Source organism: Anas acuta, chromosome 2 (assembly GCF_963932015.1).
Source record: "Anas acuta chromosome 2, bAnaAcu1.1, whole genome shotgun sequence".
NCBI lineage: Eukaryota > Metazoa > Chordata > Aves > Anseriformes > Anatidae > Anas > Anas acuta.
Genome location: NC_088980.1, coordinates 62,959,364 through 62,980,480, shown reverse-complemented (window position 1 = coordinate 62,980,480; position 21,117 = coordinate 62,959,364). Strand labels below are relative to the sequence as shown.

Genomic DNA, 21,117 nt, shown 5'->3' with positions numbered 1-21,117 from the left:
GACAATGTAGTATTTCCAGTGATTTTAGGGAAGAGGCTAAGTCTTTCTTTAAATTTGTTTTTTTTTGGGGGGGTCTCCCTGACTCCCCAGCAATGTGGATAGACACGGGCAGGCCTGCTGTGTTGTCTCCATATGGGTATGATTGAGTAGCTACCAGATAGAGAGAGGCAGCAGCTCTGCTTTTCAGAATAATTTGGGTCAGCCGTGGGATGGTTGCATTTAACTTAGCCTTCTCCATGCTGATGTAGTTCACATCCTGAGATTTATAGTTCTCTGCTGCAGAAAAAGTATTAATGAATCCTTCATTTCTGAACTGCAAGCCACATCCTGATTTGATCTTGAGCCCAATCCTACACATAAACTTAGTTGTCAGCCCCACATAGTCTTCTTCTCCCAACTCTAACTAAAAACCTCCCAACTTGATTTATAGCTTTGCCCTGAAATGGAGCTGCTTGATTTGGCTTCTGAATACTGCAAAGCTAGAAATCCAGCAAGAAAAGCAGTGAAAAAGACAAGTCCATGAGGGGGTAAGAGGGACAAGGGAAAAAAATAATATGTAAGAATATGGATTAAAATACAAAATTATAGGAAAAAAAATAGCCTAGAAGCATAGTCATCTGAGCATTGGCCAAAATTGAACAAGCTACTTCCAATGCACATGGTGTGTGATTCAGACATTGAGAATATATTTGCCCGTTAATATGCTGCTGATTTATCTTTCAGCTTGGCCAGAAACCAGCTGTTGGACAATCCAGCCATAGTTATCTATGCTACAATTGGGAATGACGTCTGCAACGGGTAAGGTCTAATCAGTACTAACATTTATATGGTCATTTATATGGTCATCGGCTTCTTTAGAGTACTACTGGCTTTTTGGACATATCTGTCTCATTGCTCAGAGCCTACCCTTAATGGCACTTTTCTTTGCTGCTGATCTTTGCTTCATTCTTATTTTTCTGCTAAAAATACTGGTTATATCCTTACCTGTATCTGTTGTTGCCACCTACCTGTCCTTATTCAGAGCTTGTCTGTCTTTCTTTCACAGTGATAAAATGACCAAAGGCATGTTTGAAGCTTAATATTTCTTGCAAAGTAGATGAAATGAAAGCAACAGGAGGAAAAAAATAGAGCATTATGAGCATATATATCCATTTTATTCAGTGTACCATCTCCCATCAGACAAGGTAGCGTTACAGGCCTACCTTTTGTGAAGAACCACAGTGTGGTCCTCTGTTGAGGTTTAATTTCACCCTGCCTCTGAGCACGCTGCCTGCAGCCTTCATTGTGCTCTCATAAAGTTTTTTGTCTTTCTGGCTTTACTTCTATCACAAGCTCAGCAGGAGAACGAACTGAAGCTTTCCAAGCTAACAGTTCTGGCACTACCTATTAACAACGCTCTCAGGGGCACACAGAGGTCACCATTTTGATGCTTCTCTTCCTCCCATAGTGAGAAATCCACAGCCCAGGAAGTTCACACACAAGCCACCTTTCAACCAGGCCAATGCACAGTGCATCCACACTCCAGCTTTGGTTTTGCAAGTGGTCCAAATGGACACTTTGTTGGCCTAACATTATTTTCACCTTGATGCAGCTTCAGATTGCCTTTTTAGCCAGTGATGTGGTTTAACCCGGCAGACAGCGAAACACCACACAGTCGTTTGCTCGCTCCAACACCATAAAGTGGGATGAGGGAGAAAACTGAAAAGTGCAAGAATTCCTGGGATGAGATAAGGACCATTTAATAAGGAAGAAAAAAATATAAAGAAAAATAAATAAATATATACATATTAACACAAGTGATGCACAATGCAATTGCTCACCACCTGCTGACCAATGCCCAGCCATTCTCAGAGTGGCAGCCACCCTAGTTTTATTGCTGAGCATGAGCCCCTAGGGTCATCTATGGGACATCCCAGGGGTCAGTGTGTGCCAGCTGTCCCAGCTGCATCCCCTCCCAGCTCCTGGCGCACCCCCAGTCTTCTCACTGGCACGGTAGCACCAGGAGCTGAAAGCCTTGTCTCTGTACAAGCGCTTGTCTCTGCAGCAGCTAAAAGATGGATGTGTTGTTGTTCTTATCCTAAATCCAGGACATAGCACCATAGCAGCTACTGGGAAGACAATTAACTCTATCCCAGCCAAAACCTGGACAGACAAATTAATAAATCTGATTAACATGTACACTTTCAAAACACTCAAAACATTTTATTAAATGATGCCAATGCAGCTAAGTCTCCTTTCAGAGCTTTTAAAGTCTCACCTGCAAGTTGTGTAATTAAGTTGGAGCTATTATTAAGGCTCTCAGGCTTTGCCTCTAAAAAAAAAAACATTTTCAGTGGCCTAAAACTTTGCTTATCAGCAAGTTTATCGTTGAGCCGATTGGGAAAAGCAGTCACAGCCATCCCTCCAGGCCTCCTGCTGCCTGCTAGCATGCCTGTCCTGGGCATCTGGTTATCCAGAAGCTTCTGGAGTATTGCTACAACCACCTCCAAGGTGATGAACCCTGCCAAATATAAAAGACTTCAGAAGTGTCTTCTTACAGGCGTGGGCCAGGCTCTGTTGAGCATGTATTTTGACTCTGCTGTTTTGCTAAAGTCACTGCTCTTGCCTCTGATTAACTCGTCATGCTGCAGGTTAATCCTTTCGCTTCCCCTGCGTCTAATCCTGCTTTCTATTCTTGCCTAAAGAAAAAGAGAATCTCTCCACAAAATTTAAACCATTTTGGCCTTGCAGCATCCATTCCTGTGTTTCAAAACAGTATTACTCAAAATGCCGCTTGTTGTTTTATCCCAGTGCCTATTACCTGGCAGAGACACTCTTGTCTGCTCCAGTTCTCTTTGCTGTCTGTTTTTCTCCACAACCCCCATATCATCAAAAGAAGCTGTGGCTGTGGTGATCCCTGTGACTCCAGCAAGGAAAGGTGCTGCAGCTCCTATAGAAACACACTGTTTTCATTGAGTGGGGTGGGTAGCAGAGAGGGATTTTTGAGGATCCAGTCATTGTCTGGCTCTGATAATACCCACAGAGGTTGCAGAGGATGTGGAGCATCTGATGCACCTGACTTTAAACCTAAAGCTAGACAAATAAAAACCTTTTCAAGGACAGCTTTAAAGGGCAGTAATAGAGCCCTTCTGGTCATATCCTGTATTTTGCCTTCAGAGAGCAATGTGCTGAGCACAGCTTTTAGCCAAAGAATTGATAAAATGCCAGTATTTCATCCCATGTGAAGAGCGGGGTGATGTGTTACATGGATGCTCGTAGAGGAAAAAGATAATGAAATTGGCAGCATGCATTGTATGTTCCCAGTAGTCTCCACACTGTGGAGTCCAAACAGAGGGGTTAGAAAAATAAAGACAGATGGCAACGGTATCTCTCAGCCCACTGAGGTGTAAATGTGGGACACCATGTGGGACACATGGACCTGGAACAACAACAAAAAAAAGCAACAAGAAAATAACGCCAGCAGCCCCAGATGCTGTGCAGTTACTGTGTGTTAGTTGCATTTGGGGTAAGGCACTGCGTCTCCAGCCTCTCTTTCCCAGCTTTGCAGTTGTGTATGTGTATGTATGTGCATATGTGTATGCATGCATATGGGCACGTGAGCTCTCAATGAAAACCACACGTGCACCTGGTGGCCCCATATGCCAGTGGCCCAAACACTGGGAGTGTTACAGATGTGATTAGAAAGCAGCTCTGAGGATGAAAGATGGTCTGGGGAGGATTTATTTGGATTGGTGGTGTGAGACCAGACCTGCCCTGCAGGATGTGGTGGTGCCAGGTGCTGGAGAAGGTCTCTGTGCAGCCAAGTACCCTACCATTGATGGCTGTTTGCTTATGTGCTGACGCAAAGAGTGGTGGCAAACATCAGCTTACAGAGAGGTCCCAGGTGTGCAGAAGCCATCCCTGGTGCTGCCTCCCTTATTGCACAAGCCAAAATGCATGTGCCTACAAGATAGCTTGCTTCTTGGCTGGTTTTAATTTCAAAGCCTGGCACAGAGAGGAAATGTGAAGAAATGCATGGGAACACCTGTGTGACTTCAGTAGAGGATGACAAGAGGTTGTGGAGCTATGAATGTCATATTAATTTCATCTCCCGCTGATGTGTTTGCTTGCCGTAGCTGCCTTACATCAGAGCAGTATTTTGAAATTGAGTGCCACAACACCTGTAGGCAAAAATGAAGTAATTTAAGGGCAAAACCACAGTCTTATCTCAAAAGTACCTTGCTCGGGTGGCTGTCACAAGCATGAGCTTGAATCTTAATGCTGTTTTTCAGTTCTCCCTGACCAGAAATTCTCAAATGCTGCAGAAGCACATTCTGCATCAAGATAAGTTTCTAGGCCCAGGGAACATGTCTAATTATTATATTGCATGCAAAATGCAGCAGCTAAAGAACCCCAAATCCTAATTAGAGGAATGCAGTTCTCCCACAGGGAACTCAGTTACCCCAGAGCACAACCATTTCTAGATGTCTAGTCCTCAAGACAAAACAGCAAAGCTTGTGAAGGCTCCTGCTTTTGGAGGGCATTCACCAACAAGCAATCCCGCTTGATTTCCCAACATCTCAGTCATCCCCACACGGAGTTTGCCTTTCTCTTACCCATGGAAAAACCATAGGTTGGGGGCATGGAGCTCAAAGGACTTCTCCAGGGAAAGGTCTCTATCCTCCTGTACCACGTGGAAGGCTTGAGCATGCTCTTAGGATGAAGCCTTCCAGATAAAGCCCTTTGTCTCTGAAAACCTTGGTCAAGCTGAGTCTCACCACCACAGCAGGACCAGCCTCATTTCCCCAGCCCTTGGCTCCTGCTAGGACAGGTTTACCTCACTGGGAATGCCTTCACCCTCTTCTTCATCACCCTTTGCAGATGTATGGCAATAGCTCTAAGGGGAGAGTACACATGTGCCCTTTATATAATAAAGTGGTTGTTTCAATAATATAACTAGAGCAGGGTTCTCTAGGTAGCCTGGGGGAGTTTGTTTGCTTTTCTTACACAAGCTGAAATTTATTTCAACTTCAAGATTTTATTGTCCTTTAGCATTTACAGCTACGTGCAAGGGAAGGACAAACTGGAGTGTGAGAGTCTGGCTTGGTGAGGTTCAGGCCCACTGGCAAGCTATAAAATATGGGCATTTAGTCTGTGTGGGACACTCTCACAGCTCCTGCATCCTAGTGGGCATTTCTGAGGACTATTTTAGCTTCAATACCTCCTCCTTCTCCCTCCAGTCTCCTACATTCATTTGGACCCCTCACTGCTCTCTTGCAGCATGGTGGTAGGAGGTGTACAAGATGTGGGAGGCAAAGCTACCTTAGATATTCCTACCTGGCATAATTGAACAGGATGCTGAATGTGAGGTACACACAGCAAGTAGTGGGGGAAGCCATCCTTGCATCTGTTCTGGGGCACCCCTCACCCTGAAGCCATGTGTGCAGAACAGCACTGGTTCCCCCTGGTTGAATCACAGAGGCTAAAATAAAACCACCAGGTGCAGTAGTCTGGGGATTCCTTTTCCTGCTGAAACTTGGCATAGACATCAGACCAGTCCCACCCTGGAGTTTGACAAGTATGCCATGGTCGGTATCTTTGCAGTCAGCAAAAAGAGCATGGGCTTTTAATGACTAGAAACTGGCAATTTTCTGGATTTGTAGCAAGTGGCTTGAGATGGTCTGCAATGGCTGCAAAGAGTGAGGCTCCCTAGTGGTTCTACATGGATCTCAGCACCATGAGAAACCAATATAGTCATAGTCTGCTTCATAGCTCCGATTCGCCCTTGGCAGTGTAAATAAAGACTAACTCATTCCAAACAATGGGATTACTCTACCATGAAACTAGGAAGAGAGCTAAGGCTTTTCTCCTACATGGAGGTCACTCCACAAAAATGGGTTGCATGAAGGGTTGCATGTCTGCCTGTGTTTTTAACAGGGAGAAGGCTTTTGTTTGTTACACTGAGGGAGATTTCTGCATCACTTTTTGTTTTGACAATAAGAACAAGGGATTAAAGCACATCAGCATCACTTCTATAAGGTTTCATTTAGCTAACCTAACATGTAAGAACAGAAGACAAGAAAACACTTTAATTTCAGGTGCCTGTTTGGTGGCACTGTGTTACCTGACACAATGTCCTGTTTGTGTCCTCTCCTTCTGCAGGAACCATGACACCCTGGCTCACATGACGACCCCCAAAGAAATGCTCTCCAATGTCATGCAAGCTCTGCGTTACCTGGACTCACGGCTTCCGAACGGCAGCCACGTGATTTTAACAGGCTTGGTGGATGGACGCTTCCTCTGGGATAATCTGCATGACAGATACCATCCTCTAGGTAAATATGAGATGTTGCAGAGTTCTCTCAGCTATCTGCCTGCTCGTGTTTCCTTCTCTCCCTGAATAATTTATGGATCTGTTGACATATTTCAAGCAAACCTGACAGAGTAGAGGAGATCTGGAAAATATGCGCTGATATTGGCTGTGCAGTAGAAGTAAGAGAGTCACCCCCAGTGCAGAATAGAGCACCTAGAGGGCAGATCCCTATGGTGCCCATGCCCCCTGCCCCCCACCAGCCAGACCCAATCAGCTCCAAACCAGGCTCAACACATGCTGTGGATGCGCAAGACAAGATGTTCTGCTTCAGCCTTGGACCCAAATTGTGGCCAGCCTGAGCATGCTTCATCCTGGGTCTTGTTACAGGTGGAGCTTGACATCTGGTGAACAGCTCCACTCACTGACTGATGGGTGTCTTGAAAATGCTGGGTGTGGACTGGGACAGAATTAAACCAGGGAGTTGCAAAAGACTGAGTAGATGCTAAAGGAATACATTTTCCACAAGCTCTGGGTGTCTGGCATCTCCTACGCTGCACACAGGTGTGACAACTGAAACGTCACACCATGTATAGACGCATCTTGGGTCTTTCTCTCAGAGGGCAGTTGCCATAAGGTTCCTTGAGGCAGTGTTTGCAGGGATTTGGAGGCTAACTTTGGGAGCCTGTCTCCTCAGAGCACACTGAGGGCACATGCAGAGAAGCTGCATGTCTGACCATTGACTGGCCACTTGCTCATGCTATGTCAAACAGCGAAGAGGAACATCATCTTGGTGGAGTTGCATTAACACATCCTGCACTGTGGTTAGGCTGGTGTCTGTGCCTCTGGGGTCAGTGTGGGCACATATCCATGGAGAACTGGGATGTTTATGGAGTGGCAGGTTTGGGGGTGTTCCAGAACCCCTTCTCTACAAATTCCTACCACCCCAAAGTCAATAAGGAAAGAATGTGAAATATTTCATCCTGCTACCAAAAACTGCTTTTATACAAGCGAGTATGTTCAACCTTCTCCATTTAAGTGTAGGCATAAAGAAACAGCGAGGCCATTCTGCTGTTAAGTTTTAGACCAAAAGCATGTTCCTTTTGTCTCTGGGTAAATGAATATCCAGTGCATCTGAGTAAGTGGGAAGTTGTTGCCGTATTAGTCCTCATCAGTAAATGGAGAGAGAAAGAAAAGCTAATGTACATCATTAAAATGGTAGATTACATCTCCAGATGGGTTTGGCAACCACAGGGTATTAGAGCTTTGAAGAAGCACTGTGACTGGTTTCCCAACGTTAATCATTGCCAATGGCCCCATAGATTCTTCTTAATATTCTACATGTTATTTTATCCCTCTAAAGTACATGCCTCTTAGGAAGTCTGAGGTATCCATTGCTGTTGTTTTCTTGATTCATCATCACATTTTCTCTAATAAGCACTATATTATTATCAAGTGAAAACAGAAAATAAAAAAAAAAAAAAAAGAAAGCTCCCATCCCTTCTGGCACAGAGTGAACCTGTGATAATTATTTTTCAGTCACATAAATACACTTCTTTGCTTGAGTGCATGTTTATCACAGGGACAGTTCCTCTACTGGATATCTAATTATCAGAGATAACACGTAGCATTTTTGGCACAAGCCAAACCGGGAGCGGTTAGCTATAGGACCAGTTGGCAATTTTTCAGAGGGCTTCATTCGCCTTGGAGGGAACCAATTAATCCTAAGCAGCATTCTGCAGCAAGATATCACTTCTGGCAGATCCTCTGATGGGTTGTGAGGAGGTTTCCCTGCTAGGCAGCCAGTCAAGCACCACGAGACATTGCTCTGGGTTTCAGCCAAAATACCCACCTGGGCTCACGTCAGCCAAACCCATCAGCTGCTGCAGCCCTTTGCTCCCCACTCCTCCCCACAGCCCATCTCAGAGCCTGACCCTTTGGGGCCATGTGGTTTTGGGACATTCCCACCAACCCTTGATCTTTGAGGTCCCTAATCATTTCTGTGAGGAATGGATACTGCTGCAGGGTAAGATAGGGAGGAGTTGCACCTGTACTGTGGAGATCCTACAAAGCAGCCTGAGGAGCCTTTTTAATTTGGGTGATGTCATACTCTGCAGTTCCTGAAACAGCAATGACAAAAACTACACATTTCAGCACTGCAAAAATAAAGAAGTTTGATGGGATACTCAGTGTGCCATGAACTCAGAGAACTAACTGAGTGTCCATTTAATCTCCATCCTGGCTGTAGTCACCAAAGAAGCAAAAGGATTGATAAAATGGGTATTTTTCTTAGCAAGCAAGGTTACTGTGCAGCAGTGAATTTCAGGGAATGTCAGCTGGGTGTTTAACTTGGTGCTTGAGTTTGCTCACCCACAGAAATGCATCCACATCCCTCAGTGACAGCAAAATTGTTTCTCCCTTGTAAGGCTGTCCTCTCTGAGACAGATGCAGAGCTCAAGGTACACACACTCACCTTCAGCCTTTCTTTTGGCTGTGCAATGCCTGTGTTTTGTTTAGAGAGTGAGAGATGTGCAAAGGGATGGCATACCAGCACCTCCCAGACCCACATGCATGGTCGTGGTGGGGCTCCCAGGGTGCCTCTCCTCACCTGGGGCTCTGATGCATGGGGAGGGACCACTAAGAAAAGTGATGGTGGTGCCTTTGGCCATTGGCCATGCAGAGCTTCCCTCTCTGTGTTTTGCAGGGCAGCTGAACAGAGACATCACCTACAGCCAGTTTTACTCTTTCCTCAACTGCCTCAAGGTAAGGGCTGCCTTAGGAGCATCCCTCTGGTCTCCTCTGCTCTCCACCTGCCCACTGATAATGTGCTGTCTCCTCTGCCCACCTAGGTGAGCCCCTGCAATGGCTGGCTGACTCCCAACAAGACACTCAGGAACCTGACCTCAGAGGTAAGGAGGAATACCAACTCTGCGGTGGTCACATAAGTCCACCCTCTTGCCCCTGTACATTTTATAGAATGATAGGATCATCTAGGTTGGAAAAGACCTTCAAGATCGTCAAGTCCAACCACAAACCTGACCTGCCGAGTCCCTTCACTCAGCCATGCCCTCGTGCTGTACCCACACAACTCTTAACTACCTTCAGGGATGGAGACCTCACCACTTGGCAGGGCAGGCCCTTCCAATGCCTGACCATGTAGAAATTCTTTCTAAATACAAGGTGTCTTGTGCTGTACATCAAAGTGTCTTCACTGAGGAGCACAGGACCCCCCAAAATCCTTTCACAATCACCAGAACAGATGAAAACTCATGGTCTAGATGTAAGGCAACAAAAGGGATAGTTTAGATGGAAGATGACAAAAGAAACATGCAACAATTCCACGTCAAGAGAAAGTTTAAATTGAATCTATGTAGTGATATAGTTTTTGCTTTTGTCTTTTATATGATTAATAGCTTCTTGGCCTAAGCCTGATAGCCCAAATGAAAGACATCAGTTCTTTTTTTTTTTTTTCTTCCAAAGCTGTGGAAACTTCCATGCCCACCCTTTGAAACACCTCTCAGGCCCTCAGAGCAGCACAGTTAAGCTGCAGGCTTTGTAAATGAGCTCCTGTGGTGATCCCTCAGCTGTCCAAATTCATTCCTGGGGGATGTGATCTCCCTCAGACGAAAAACATTCAGGGTCCTGCTCTTTGAGGAGAAAATGTGCCTGGTAAGGAAGAAACTGCTTATGGAGAAGGTAGTTGCTAGCACGGAGTGCCGATGGCACAGATTTTGCCGGCAGCTGGAGCAGCCCCTGAGATCAAGGTCCTGGCCCCGTCGCTGTCAGGGCTTTGTGCTGATCTCCCTCAGGCACATCGCTGTGGCCTTAATCACCAGGTGGCACAGCCAAGGAGCACCCAGGCTGCAGGCAGGAGTGGGAGCAGCCAGACACAGGTGTCCTTTAAAGCTGACACTAAAAACCTGGTGGCACATCATAGCAGGCACTTATTCCCTGATTTTTCCATAGCAGGCACTTATTCCCTGCAGCCATGTAAAAGAACCAGTAAGCAGACATAGTCAGAGGTGCCATCTCTGTGCATTGTCATACTAATGTATGCATTCAGTAAACAGAAAATATGGCCTTAATTTCACCAAGGTTTACATACAGGTGTCATTTTATGCCCCATCCCTCTTGACTTATTAAGAAGATTCCCGAATCTTTACAGGACTGCGGCTTATATGTTACCTACGCCACAGGACATACAGCACATGTAACTGCTGTCCATGTACAATTTCTGCGTCTGCAGGGCATGAATTAATCTTCCTCCTGGCTTCCTGTCTGAAAATAATTGTCTATGTTATCATCCAAACTGCGCTTGATAAATATTTAGGAGATCCTGATCTCTGTTAGGCTGTAGAAATTACACTGGATATATCAGTTACATCTGTGGCTGATGGAGCTAATTTACTCCACTGAAAGTAAGAGCAGAATGTGGTCTGGCTAGCTGAGTGCCAGACCACAACGCAGCAGCAGGAAGGATAATGGGAAAGGAGGAACATTTATCCTCTGCAGAAAGTTTCTGTTTTCTTTAAGAGGATTGGAAATGATGGGGCTGCCACTTGTCAAGAGGCCTCTGAAAATGAGAGAGCCTGAATGATTATACAGGACTAGAGCTGCTGCTAGGTGGGGTGCGTGGTGAAATAACTGGATGCTGTGTTCATTGTGTTATCTCAGATGAGGTCTTGGTACAAATCTGCAATGTCACATTGCATCGCAAGCTGGGTAGCCCAAAGGCAGAGGATATCTGGTGCGTGTCTGTGTCATGATATAGAACTCTGATTCTCCTTTCACCCAGTTACAGGGGTATATTAGCTTTCAAATTCCTGCCTGCACATCAGAGACAAAAACAAAGCCCACTCAAAGCAGCACGAGTAGCAATGGATTGACATCAAATTGCTTGATTTTTGCAGAGAGCCTTACAACTTTCCGATGTCCTGAAAGAAATAGCGAGATCTGAGAAATTTGCCAACTTCGATGTTTTCTACATGGATTTTCCACTGAGACAAAGTAAGTTGCTTTTCTCTCCTTCTCTCAGGCAGCTTTCAGTCCTGTGCTGGGCTGTTAATGCCCTCTGTACATGTTAGCTCTGTACCAAGGCAGCCTGGGTGACCCTGGTGGCACTGCCTCCAGAAGACAAGTTTTTCTTGGCCAGTTTTCCTCCCTGAGTAACACAGCTGCCCTCCCTTAGCTCAGTGTTTTCAAAAGCATCTCTCCCAATAAGAACTGGCTTCCTTCCTGAGCTTCCTCAAGCACCAGAATACCTCTGCAGCATTGACTCGAGGACCTTACAAAACTCATCCTTATGTGATCTTAAGTGACATTAGGTAAGTGCATTACCTAACTCACTTCCTTCTGTAACTGACATTTTAAGGGAAGAAAAAAACAAAAACAAACAAACAAACAAAAAGGAATATATATGCTTGGTCCTCCATTTTAAGCAAAGGATCAGCATGGGTTGAGGGACTGACGTGGGCAATGTATTCAAGCAGGTAGACAGTGATGGAAAAGCAGGAAAACAGCTTTTTTCCAGCCTGAACCTCCTGTGTTTCAACTTTGCCTCTTGCCCCCCCCACACACACACCTTGTACTGCTGTGAAGAGCCTGGCCCTGTCCCCTTGTCACCTTCCTGTGGGCACTGGGGGCCACAGGCAGCTGCTCCCTGAAGCCACCTCTTCCCCAGAGCAAACCATCCCCATCCCTTAGCGCATGGGGCAGAAGCTCCAGCACCGGCCACCCTAGGGGCCTCCTGAATACCATGAATTTTTAGATTCTGTAAAGAATACATAATAATAATAAAATATGATCTGCATTTCCTTATATTGGTATTCACAAAGAGAGGTTCTGCTTGAAAAAAAAATTGCCTGGGGACCATATGCTCTTTTATTTTTTATTTTTTTAATGATAATTTAAATCCCAGAATGTAGACAGCTAAATCTGGAGCCATGAAGGGACAGAAGCAGCCTGGCAGTACTTCAAAGTGTACATCTCTGACACCTCTCCCCATCAGTGTCTGGGTGTCCTTGGAAGCATGAAGCTGCCGAGGCACCGAAGATTATCGTGAAATTTTCAGCTGCAGCCAAATCACATCAAAACTCACAAAATTGTTTTATTCTGTACAACACAGTTCATGAAGCTGGGTCTGGGTCTCATGCAGACCGCACAGGGGAGGAGGTAAAGAAGAGGATGGGAGAGGGAGTTTTTCCACCTTAGCTTGGAGACACAGACCTCACTGCAAGTTAGCTATCATAGCACAGAGTTTCAGGATGTCCAAGTCTCTTTGTGGGTTTTGTATCAGCTACTTAATATTTAACAAATCATTAGGGTTTGGAACAAACTACCTGCTGGGTAGGCAAATTACTTTAATAAGTTCAATTGCTAACTTCAGGTAATTTATTTGCTTTCACGAAAAGAAACATCTTAATATAATTTGCTGTACTTGATTACATCGCGTTAAATAAATGAGGTAAACAAAATCACACATGCACGTACAAACATCGGCTCTGACAGACACTTTGCGAAGTTTCCTGCAGCCCTGGTGCCAACCATATGAGCTTCCCGTCAGTAAAGCTGTCAGTTCGCGAGCGCGCTCAGAAGCGAGCTGAGGCTGCTGACCTACTTTCCTGGTCTCTTTCTGAAGCAAGCGCAGATCCTTCCCTAGACTCTCCAGGCATCAAATATTTAGTGGTGGTTGCGTGCTGTCATGAGGACACTGACTCCAGGTGGGCCTGTGCATGTGTACATAGCAGCTGCTAATCTCCTTGGAATGAAAACTGGGTACACCAGCATTTATTCTAGGTTTAGATGGACAGGCAAGCTCAGATGCTGCCTTTGGCTGAAGTGCTTAGTGTTTCTATAAAGGGGCGCAATAAATACAGGGTGTGGGTTGCTTTTTCTTGTGGGGATGTGAGTAAGCTCTATTGTAGTCCAGCCTAGGCAATGGGCACTTCTAAGGCAATCTCCAGCTCTACTCAGTGCCTATTTGTCCCAGAATTGCTCTAGGATTTTTGGAGGTCAAGCATAATGGAATAAATTGACCTTTGTTGATAGAAACCTCACTTACTTGCTATTTCTGGACTGGAACAGTAGCGTCTACTGAGTGTGTTTTACAGCACACAGCCTCATACTTGGTGTATAACATCATACAAGGGGTTAGGGGCTAGTTCACACCATGTGTATGTTGTGAGCGCGTGTACTCCCTGGTGTAAAATAGGATTAAAATGTTTTCATGTCCAGTATCATGCAATTTTGAAGCAGACCTTCAAGCCCTGTGCCTTGAAAGAAGTTATTTTGCTGTTGAATACAGCATCACAAGTACATTTCTATAGTTAAAGCGGGAACACCGCCACTCTGTGAAATCGAAGTCAGAATGATTGCCCAGACATCGCTTCTTGACACAACAGCCAGAATCCAGCCAGCAGTGCTGGTCCTAGGTCAGAACTGTAGCACTTGAAAGGAGAACATTTTTCTCATGACGGGCTGCCTGCATAACACTATTAAGAATTCTTAATCTGTCATTATAAAAAAAAAAAAAAAAGATATAAAATTTACAGTCTGTTAATGCTATATCCACCAGGCCCGCGTTTGATCACTCTACAGCCCTTTTGAAGAAAGCAAGCTTTTTACTTCTCTAATGGCTCTGGGGCTTACAGTAGAGCAGCATTTGCATTGAATGTCATGCTTATGTAATTCAAAAGGTTATTCTGTTGGAGTTGAAAAAGATAACTCAGAAGAAAAGTAACTGAAAATGACATCTTATTCCTGCAGACATCAGCCCCGGAAAACACTGTGTTACCCTCTATTTCTCTAAAAATCACTGTTTTATTTAGCTTTTCGTCATATATATATATGTACGCACGTATATTTTTTTTGCTCTGCTGAAGCTGCAAATCAAATGGGAAATACAAAAGAATTAAATCAGTATTAAATAATTTATAGCTTTACTCACTACAGCTTCAGTCTTAGTTAGGAGGGAAAGCGAATTCTTTTACAATCATTTATGTTCCTTGCATAAACATTGCAGATTAAAAAAAAAAAAAAAAACACTAAAAAAACAATAAAAGCTTAAATACTGCCCCAAGGAGAGGGGGATTTCATGCAGTATTGGCTCTGACAACTTCATATAAATTATCATAATCTTCATGCAGAGCCGTTGTGAGCTTAAAAGTAGCGGGGACATTGGGAGGAGGAGCGCGGTGCCATAACCTCTCTGCTTGTGTGCTTGGCAGCGGCCGAGGAGTGGCGCAAGATGGGTGGCGAGCCCTGGCAGCTGATCGAGCCGGTTGATGGCTTCCACCCCAGCCAGGTAAAATCCAGACCCGAGGTGAGGGGTTTCATAGTGGGAGGGATGCCAGCGCCTGCGTTGGGTTGGCTGCTCACACTGCCTGCGGTGCCCACGTGTCCTGCAGCGGGGAAGAGGAGAGGTTCCTTTCAGGAGAGACCCTGACCCTGTCCCTACCCATAAATATGACCATGGTGAAGACCCTGCCCACGTCCGTGCCCCTACATCTCACATCCTCAGCCTCCAAGGCCATGGATGCCCCCCATCCTAGCCTGGAACAGAGCTTTTGTTTTGAAGCCATACCTGCTTTATGCGCTGCAGCCACATGATGAAGCACTTCTCTCCCAATTCCTTGGCCTCCAGGGATGGGTGGCAGGAGAAAGTCTGTAGTCAGAAATGAATGAAAGGGAAGGAGAAACAGCTGCTTGGCTGTAACTCCTCACTTTGATGACCTTGTGCAAGGTTTGCCCTGTTCCCACCATGCTCACTTTCAGAGTACTTTTTTCTGAACCTGCGCAATGCTTTTGGAGAGCACATCATGCAATCAGCTACAAGCAACGCAATGCATTTTCTATAGGCTAGCTTCAGGTTTCAGGTGTGTACACAGTTGAAAAAAAATTCACATTTGAAATATTAAAGTGGAAACAAAAGAGTGGCCCATCTTCCTGATATGGTCCTGAGTAAAACTGTATGACTGCCCAGCAAACAGTGCCACAATGGGCCAACCCCTGTGCCCAAAAGCACAGACTGAATTTCTGAGGCGATTTAATGATGGGAGCCAACCCCACACATATTCTCTGTGGACTGCCTTTTCAGCCCGTGGGGAAAGGCGTAGGGACATCCAAAGCATCAGTGCTTTCATTGCTGTCTTTTACATTCATGCTGGCTGCCTCACCTTTGCCATGTCAGAATAATTTCCTGGTCACAGAGGGGCCCCTTCATAGCAGAAATAATGCCTGCTTGGCTACCAAGCAGTACCATGAGGAAGCTGTGGGAAAGCATGGGCTTAGAGCCTGAGGACATGGGGGAAGCGTGTCTGGATATTTTTGGTGCAGGCCTTTTAAAAGGAAGCAATTGGAGAAAACTTGGCAAATGAAACAGGAGTGAAAGCCGTGATGAAACAAACCCCATTCCCACTTCTGCTACCTGGGGAAAATACACAGAAGGAGGCTGGAGCAGAACAGGGAAGATCTTTGTGCTGTTTTTATGCCTTACCCCGATACCCTGAGGCTGGCCTGAGGCTTCCCATAGACACCAGCAACCAGCCACCGAGGGAGCCAAGCTCACTGGGTCACAGACTCCCCTCCAGGCTCTTGCATATGCCCTGCACCCCACCAGCTGCTGCAAGGCAGCATGGAGTCAGGCACAGCAAGCATCCTTCTCGAAGGGACCCTTCCTAAGCCAAAAGAAAGCTGCAGAAGGGCATGGAAGAGCAGCTACCAAGCCAGGCGCAGCTCCTGGAGCGGCAGGCTGCAGGCCCTGGCCACATGCTGCTGTATTTCACTCCCCCTGGGCCTGGCATCCTGCAGTCGTTACCATCTCCCCCTCCTGCTGTTCAGATGACGTTAATGCTTTTATAGGTACATTTTCCCGTACAGTCAAGGTGCCAGCTGTAGATATGCCTCACTTCAAGTGAGTTATTGCCCTTCTAGGATTTATTAATTAGCCTTATCCAAACATCCACTGCTTTAAATCCATTTTTCTTTTCCTGCTATTATAGGGAAGTCTGTTATCAACACAGTGCTGTTGGGACTGAGACAGAGCACTCTGCTCTGAAAGAGTGGCTCTCAGGACAAAGAAGGGGAAGTGTGAGCACAGCGTGATATTTAAGAGTACACTTGAGAGAGATGATAAACAACTCACTCACTCCTCATGCAAGTTTTATTTTAAGTTTTACTTTATACCAACGTGAATGCCTCTGGCCAGATACAGCTTTAATACCATCTAGTGCTGCCTAGCACAAGAGCTGATGCTTGTCAAGTGAAGGGGATCTTTTACTTCCATCTTTGCAGCTATTCCCCACTTGTCACACACAGCCCAACAAATAAATATGACTGATAAGTTCTAACTCAATCTTTTTTACAGCATTTTTCTCAAAGATCTCAAAGCATTAGAGAAACAGTCATGAATATTTGAACTGAGCAGCACCCTAAGGAAAATATACACATTTTAGCTCTTGCCTTCAGATGCAGAAAAACTGAGCATGGGGTGTGAGAAGCACAGTGCCACTCTGTGCCAAGGTGAGCTGGAGAAACACCATGCTCCCGCTTTGTTACTATGCACTACTTGGCAGGAGAAGTCTGATATCTGCCCTGGATTTCACCTGCCATTCATCTGGCATCTCATTAATTGAAGAAATAAATAATCCACTTGTGTAAACAGGTGTCAGCACATATATCCAATAGACCATCACTCCAATTATGCAGTAGAGTGGAAGGGAATTGAACCTACCTAACAGACAGCCATGGATAAATCACTGCAAAGAGAAGGATGAGGAAAAAAAGCAAGGTGGCAACCGTCCATTTGTCCCATCAGACCTATTCTGTTTTTTCATGCATCAAAAAGGCTAGGCTAGGACACTTAGAGAAAAAAAGAAGAAAAAAAGTCTCCGTAGTGTTCACAGAGAGTATTTTGATCTAAGAACCCTTGAAGGAAGGAATAAACACCAAGCACTCGTGTTTAGCCCAGCCCAGGCCTATATTTCATTAGGGGACATTCCTACAGGAAGAAGAGCATTTTCCTGCGTGTTTTCGTTAAGCTGCAAAACTGGAGATTACTCATTCTTGGTGTATCTGTATTTCTCTTAAGTTTAAAAACTAAAACACCCAGATCAAGCTGTAAGTGGATGAAAGTCACACCATTTGCTTTTAACTCCTAAAAGCATGATGCCTGAGTCCTCCCAAGATCCCTCTAAAGTAATCTCTGAGACAGTGCTCCCCCAAGTCCTGCTTGACTGTCCTTGGAAGAAATTTATTCCCCTTTACTAGAGGGGGAGCCCAGGGGCTTTCAGCAGCTTTTCCTTCCTACAAATCTCACTGCAAACCATCCTGAGTGCCAGATGGCTTCAAGGACATTGCTTCTCTCTGGAACAGCTGATTGCTTTGTTTGTATGGCACGACCATGCATTTCAAGAGGATCCTGTGCAAATAGCTTCATTTCTTGCTTTTATGAAGTTACCACTGAGAGCGCAAAAGCCCTGAGCATCACAAACTGGAAACAGGGATGCTTGGAAGATTCTTAATGATTATGTACTTGCAGGAAAGCACAGCTTCAGTGTGATTAGATTCTCTCTTTTTCCTTTTTTAAGTCTTAGGAAAGCACATTATAACCAGGGAAGAGAAAAAAAAAATGAAACAAAACACATCAGATTAGTTGTGTATTTATACTTTGCTGAGAAACATTCCCACCCCCATTTTGGTACAGAAGGAAAAAACAACCAAAAGCTGCTAAAATAACACAGCCACCTCAAAGTCACAGTCATCCAGGACTCTATAAGAAATAGGCAATATTTCCTTTAAAAATTGTTCAGGATTTTATTTATTTGTTAATTAAGATTAAAATTAAAAAATGCAAAAAATAAAAATAAATTTAACTGGTGCCAAAACACAAGCTGTTTGGAATTTAAAAAGGACCTAAAGAAAAGATTCCATGAGTCATGAACCTTTCTCTGTGCCTCACTACTCATCCACTCATCCACTGCAAATTATCAGCACCATGTGAGCAGGTGTCTGAGCAGGACCTATGATGTTATTTAGGGCATTCCAAGCACATCTTAAATTGTAATCAACAGCAGCCTGAACACTGTAGAGTTTACCTCCTGTGATACTCTTTCACTCTTTCAGGGGGGTACAACATGCAAAGATAGTGGGTTTGGTTTTGTTAAAAAAAAAAAAAGAGAAAAAAAAAGTCATCCTGCTAAAATCATAAGGAAGACTTAGGGACTTGTGAGGGAGGTTTGGAGACTCCCATGCCAAAAAGGACCACTCTGACACAGGTCTCAACCGCCTGGCAGCCGCTGAGCGGCCCAGAAGCTTGTTTGGTCAAGTTAGGAATTTGTACCAAGAAAAAAAATGCCACGTTACAAAATCTCCCCTATCCCTCTCCCCTGCCTAATGTCTGATTGATAGCTTAATGAGGCTGCAAATGACAAGAGTCCAAGAGCTTCCACCCTGCAAATGTGGCTCTCTGTACATTAGCTCCGAATAAAGTTTTCTTCTCCTGGCCCATCATTACAGCTTTTTTTCAAATGCACAGCATAAAAAAGCACATAAAATTTCCCCAAAGGTTCCAGTCTCTTTCTGAAACTCTGAAACAGGGTTCAAATAGTTTGATTGCATAAATCCATCTTGGGCCTTCGTACGAAGGCTTTGTTAGCTCTATTTGAGCCTTGTAATTATAATCAATGTTAGCATGAGTTTTAGACTTGAAAGTAAAGTTACTGTGTAGGCAAAATATAACCGTAGGTCAGAAGTTGAAACAAAAATGTGTTAGCAGGGTGTGAAAACTTGGTTAAAGGAGAATCAGGCTATTCTCTTTCCCTTTCTCTTACTCTTGATGATTTTCACCCTGGCAAAATAGTACATATAATTTCTCTTTAGTGCATAACTTCCAGGGCAAACACTCTATGAAGGCTAGAGCAGTTCTGATAGCGAGGAGAAAAGCTATTTTACCATTTTCTGCAGGTCTCATGGGAAAAGGCTCTGAAGACAGCCAGCAGCAGGTGTGGACATAGAGAATCAGAGGTGGTTAGTTTTGAACCTGGATATAATTGGGCCTCTTTTTCCTAGCACCTGGGGTTTCCTTACAGGGTAGCAAAGAGAATAGTTATTAGAAGTATCAGAGGAATTCAAGAGCATGAATTCCTTTGAACTGGCAGGAGATTTATACCTTATATCCAAGCGCTGCTTTTGAAATATTTTCATAATGCTCTGGAGGAAAAAAGTGAGACTCTATGGCTTTTGAACAGAAGTTTGTTGACCATGCACTGTAGGCATCAGGAAATAGTTGAAGACTCTCATTAGACCTGATTGTCTGCTTATATGTCTTTATTTTCCTGTAATTGATAAAAATAATTTACAACTCTTTTGCAAAGACAAAACATAACTGTAACAGAGAGTAGAACTTTATGCTTGTGAGCTACACATACGGTCACATTTTCCTTCTATGATAAGTAACTTAAAAAGGGTTATTCAATGTTAGGCTTCACATTTGATCTTAAAACAAAACAAAACAAAACAAAACAAAACAAAACAAAAAAAAACACCTTTTTGGAATCCCCCCCTGCCCATTTTACCAGAAATGAGCTCTTGTTGATAAATCCTGTCTTTGCTCTGGTCAGGGAAGTAATATAATATGTAATCCTCACCTTATTTTACTGTTCAAATGGATTTTCACCTCTTCAAGCAGCTGGAACAGAGTATTTTCTTTAGCTAGAGGTTACGCTCCATCACATGTTTATGGAGGGGAGTCTGCCTTCTAATGGGGACTGGTATAAAGCCACTGAATTATACAGGCATGAGAAATTGATAATTTGTCTCATATGTGCTGTTCACAGATTGCTGCAGCCCTGGGAACAAGCATTTCCTGGCAGAAGGCACTACACGAATGGCCTCAGGTGCTTGGAAAGGAGAATCCATTCAATGACCAGATTGAAGCTATATTCAAAGATCAAGGTGGACACTGACTCCCAAACTGCCAGAGCCACGGTTCACAGGGGTGCTTCCTGGTACATTCCAGAAAACAACATGATTAGAGACCAAAACAAAAGAAAACAGAGGGCACAAGAGCCACTCTTATTTTTGTTGTTGTTGTTCAAAATAGCAGTACAAAGAGATGGTAGTGCTGAAGTTAGCATAGCAGCATTCTTTTCAGTGCTGTATCTTAACTGCAAAGTCACCCACCTGTACAAGTAGACTGAGCTTTTTCTTTGGAGTTACAAAAATAAAATAAAATCAAAGGATACCTGCCAGCTAGACCATTCATTGTACTGGTTTGCAAATGCATAATGCGATTGTTTCCACATACAGCAACCCCCCAGCCCTACCTCATTGTTTTCCCTGCAGAACCGTATTTCTGGGCTTTCCATTTGTACCTTTCAACAGTTAATTTGATCCCAAAAGGGGTGGGAGGGGGAACCCAACCTAATCTTGTTGCTGTGAGTTGTATACATGTAATTACCTCAACTGTCAATATGTTATTTAGCTGCTATTTGCTTATTAAAACGTGCGAGGAATAACAAGACACTAGATGTTAGATTTGCCTGGCAGCAGTAGTTCAGCTTGACTGAGTACAGGTTCCCTTTCCCACCATTAACAAGCTCGTAACTTGACAACCCTTCAAGTATTTAACACATCTTGCTTTTTAAAGCTTTAACACATCCCTACTCTTTAGCTTCATAATAAATGCAATATGCACAATAAGTCCCACCATTGTGCAGGTATGACCTAAGGAATCGCTGAAGGTAATGGGCAGCTCTTACCTGCTCTACTTTACATGTAGTATTAAAGGTTGAGAATTAAAAGTATTTATTTCACCAGCTCACCCAATACTT

The 21,117-nt window shown here is 44.3% G+C and overlaps 1 protein-coding gene across 1 annotated transcript in view; it reads left to right on the top strand.

Annotated features, from left to right (window-relative positions):
* AOAH (acyloxyacyl hydrolase) overlaps positions 1–20,526 on the top strand; it is a 73,358-nt gene extending 52,832 nt beyond the window's left edge. Inside the window, 7 exon segments of the mRNA XM_068670438.1 lie at positions 724–798; positions 6,142–6,314; positions 8,994–9,052; positions 9,139–9,198; positions 11,200–11,296; positions 14,515–14,591; positions 20,122–20,526. Of these exon segments, the coding sequence (XP_068526539.1) occupies positions 724–798; positions 6,142–6,314; positions 8,994–9,052; positions 9,139–9,198; positions 11,200–11,296; positions 14,515–14,591; positions 20,122–20,250 (670 nt within the window). The 3' untranslated portion in view covers positions 20,251–20,526.
* Positions 20,527–21,117: the final 591 nt, after the last annotated feature.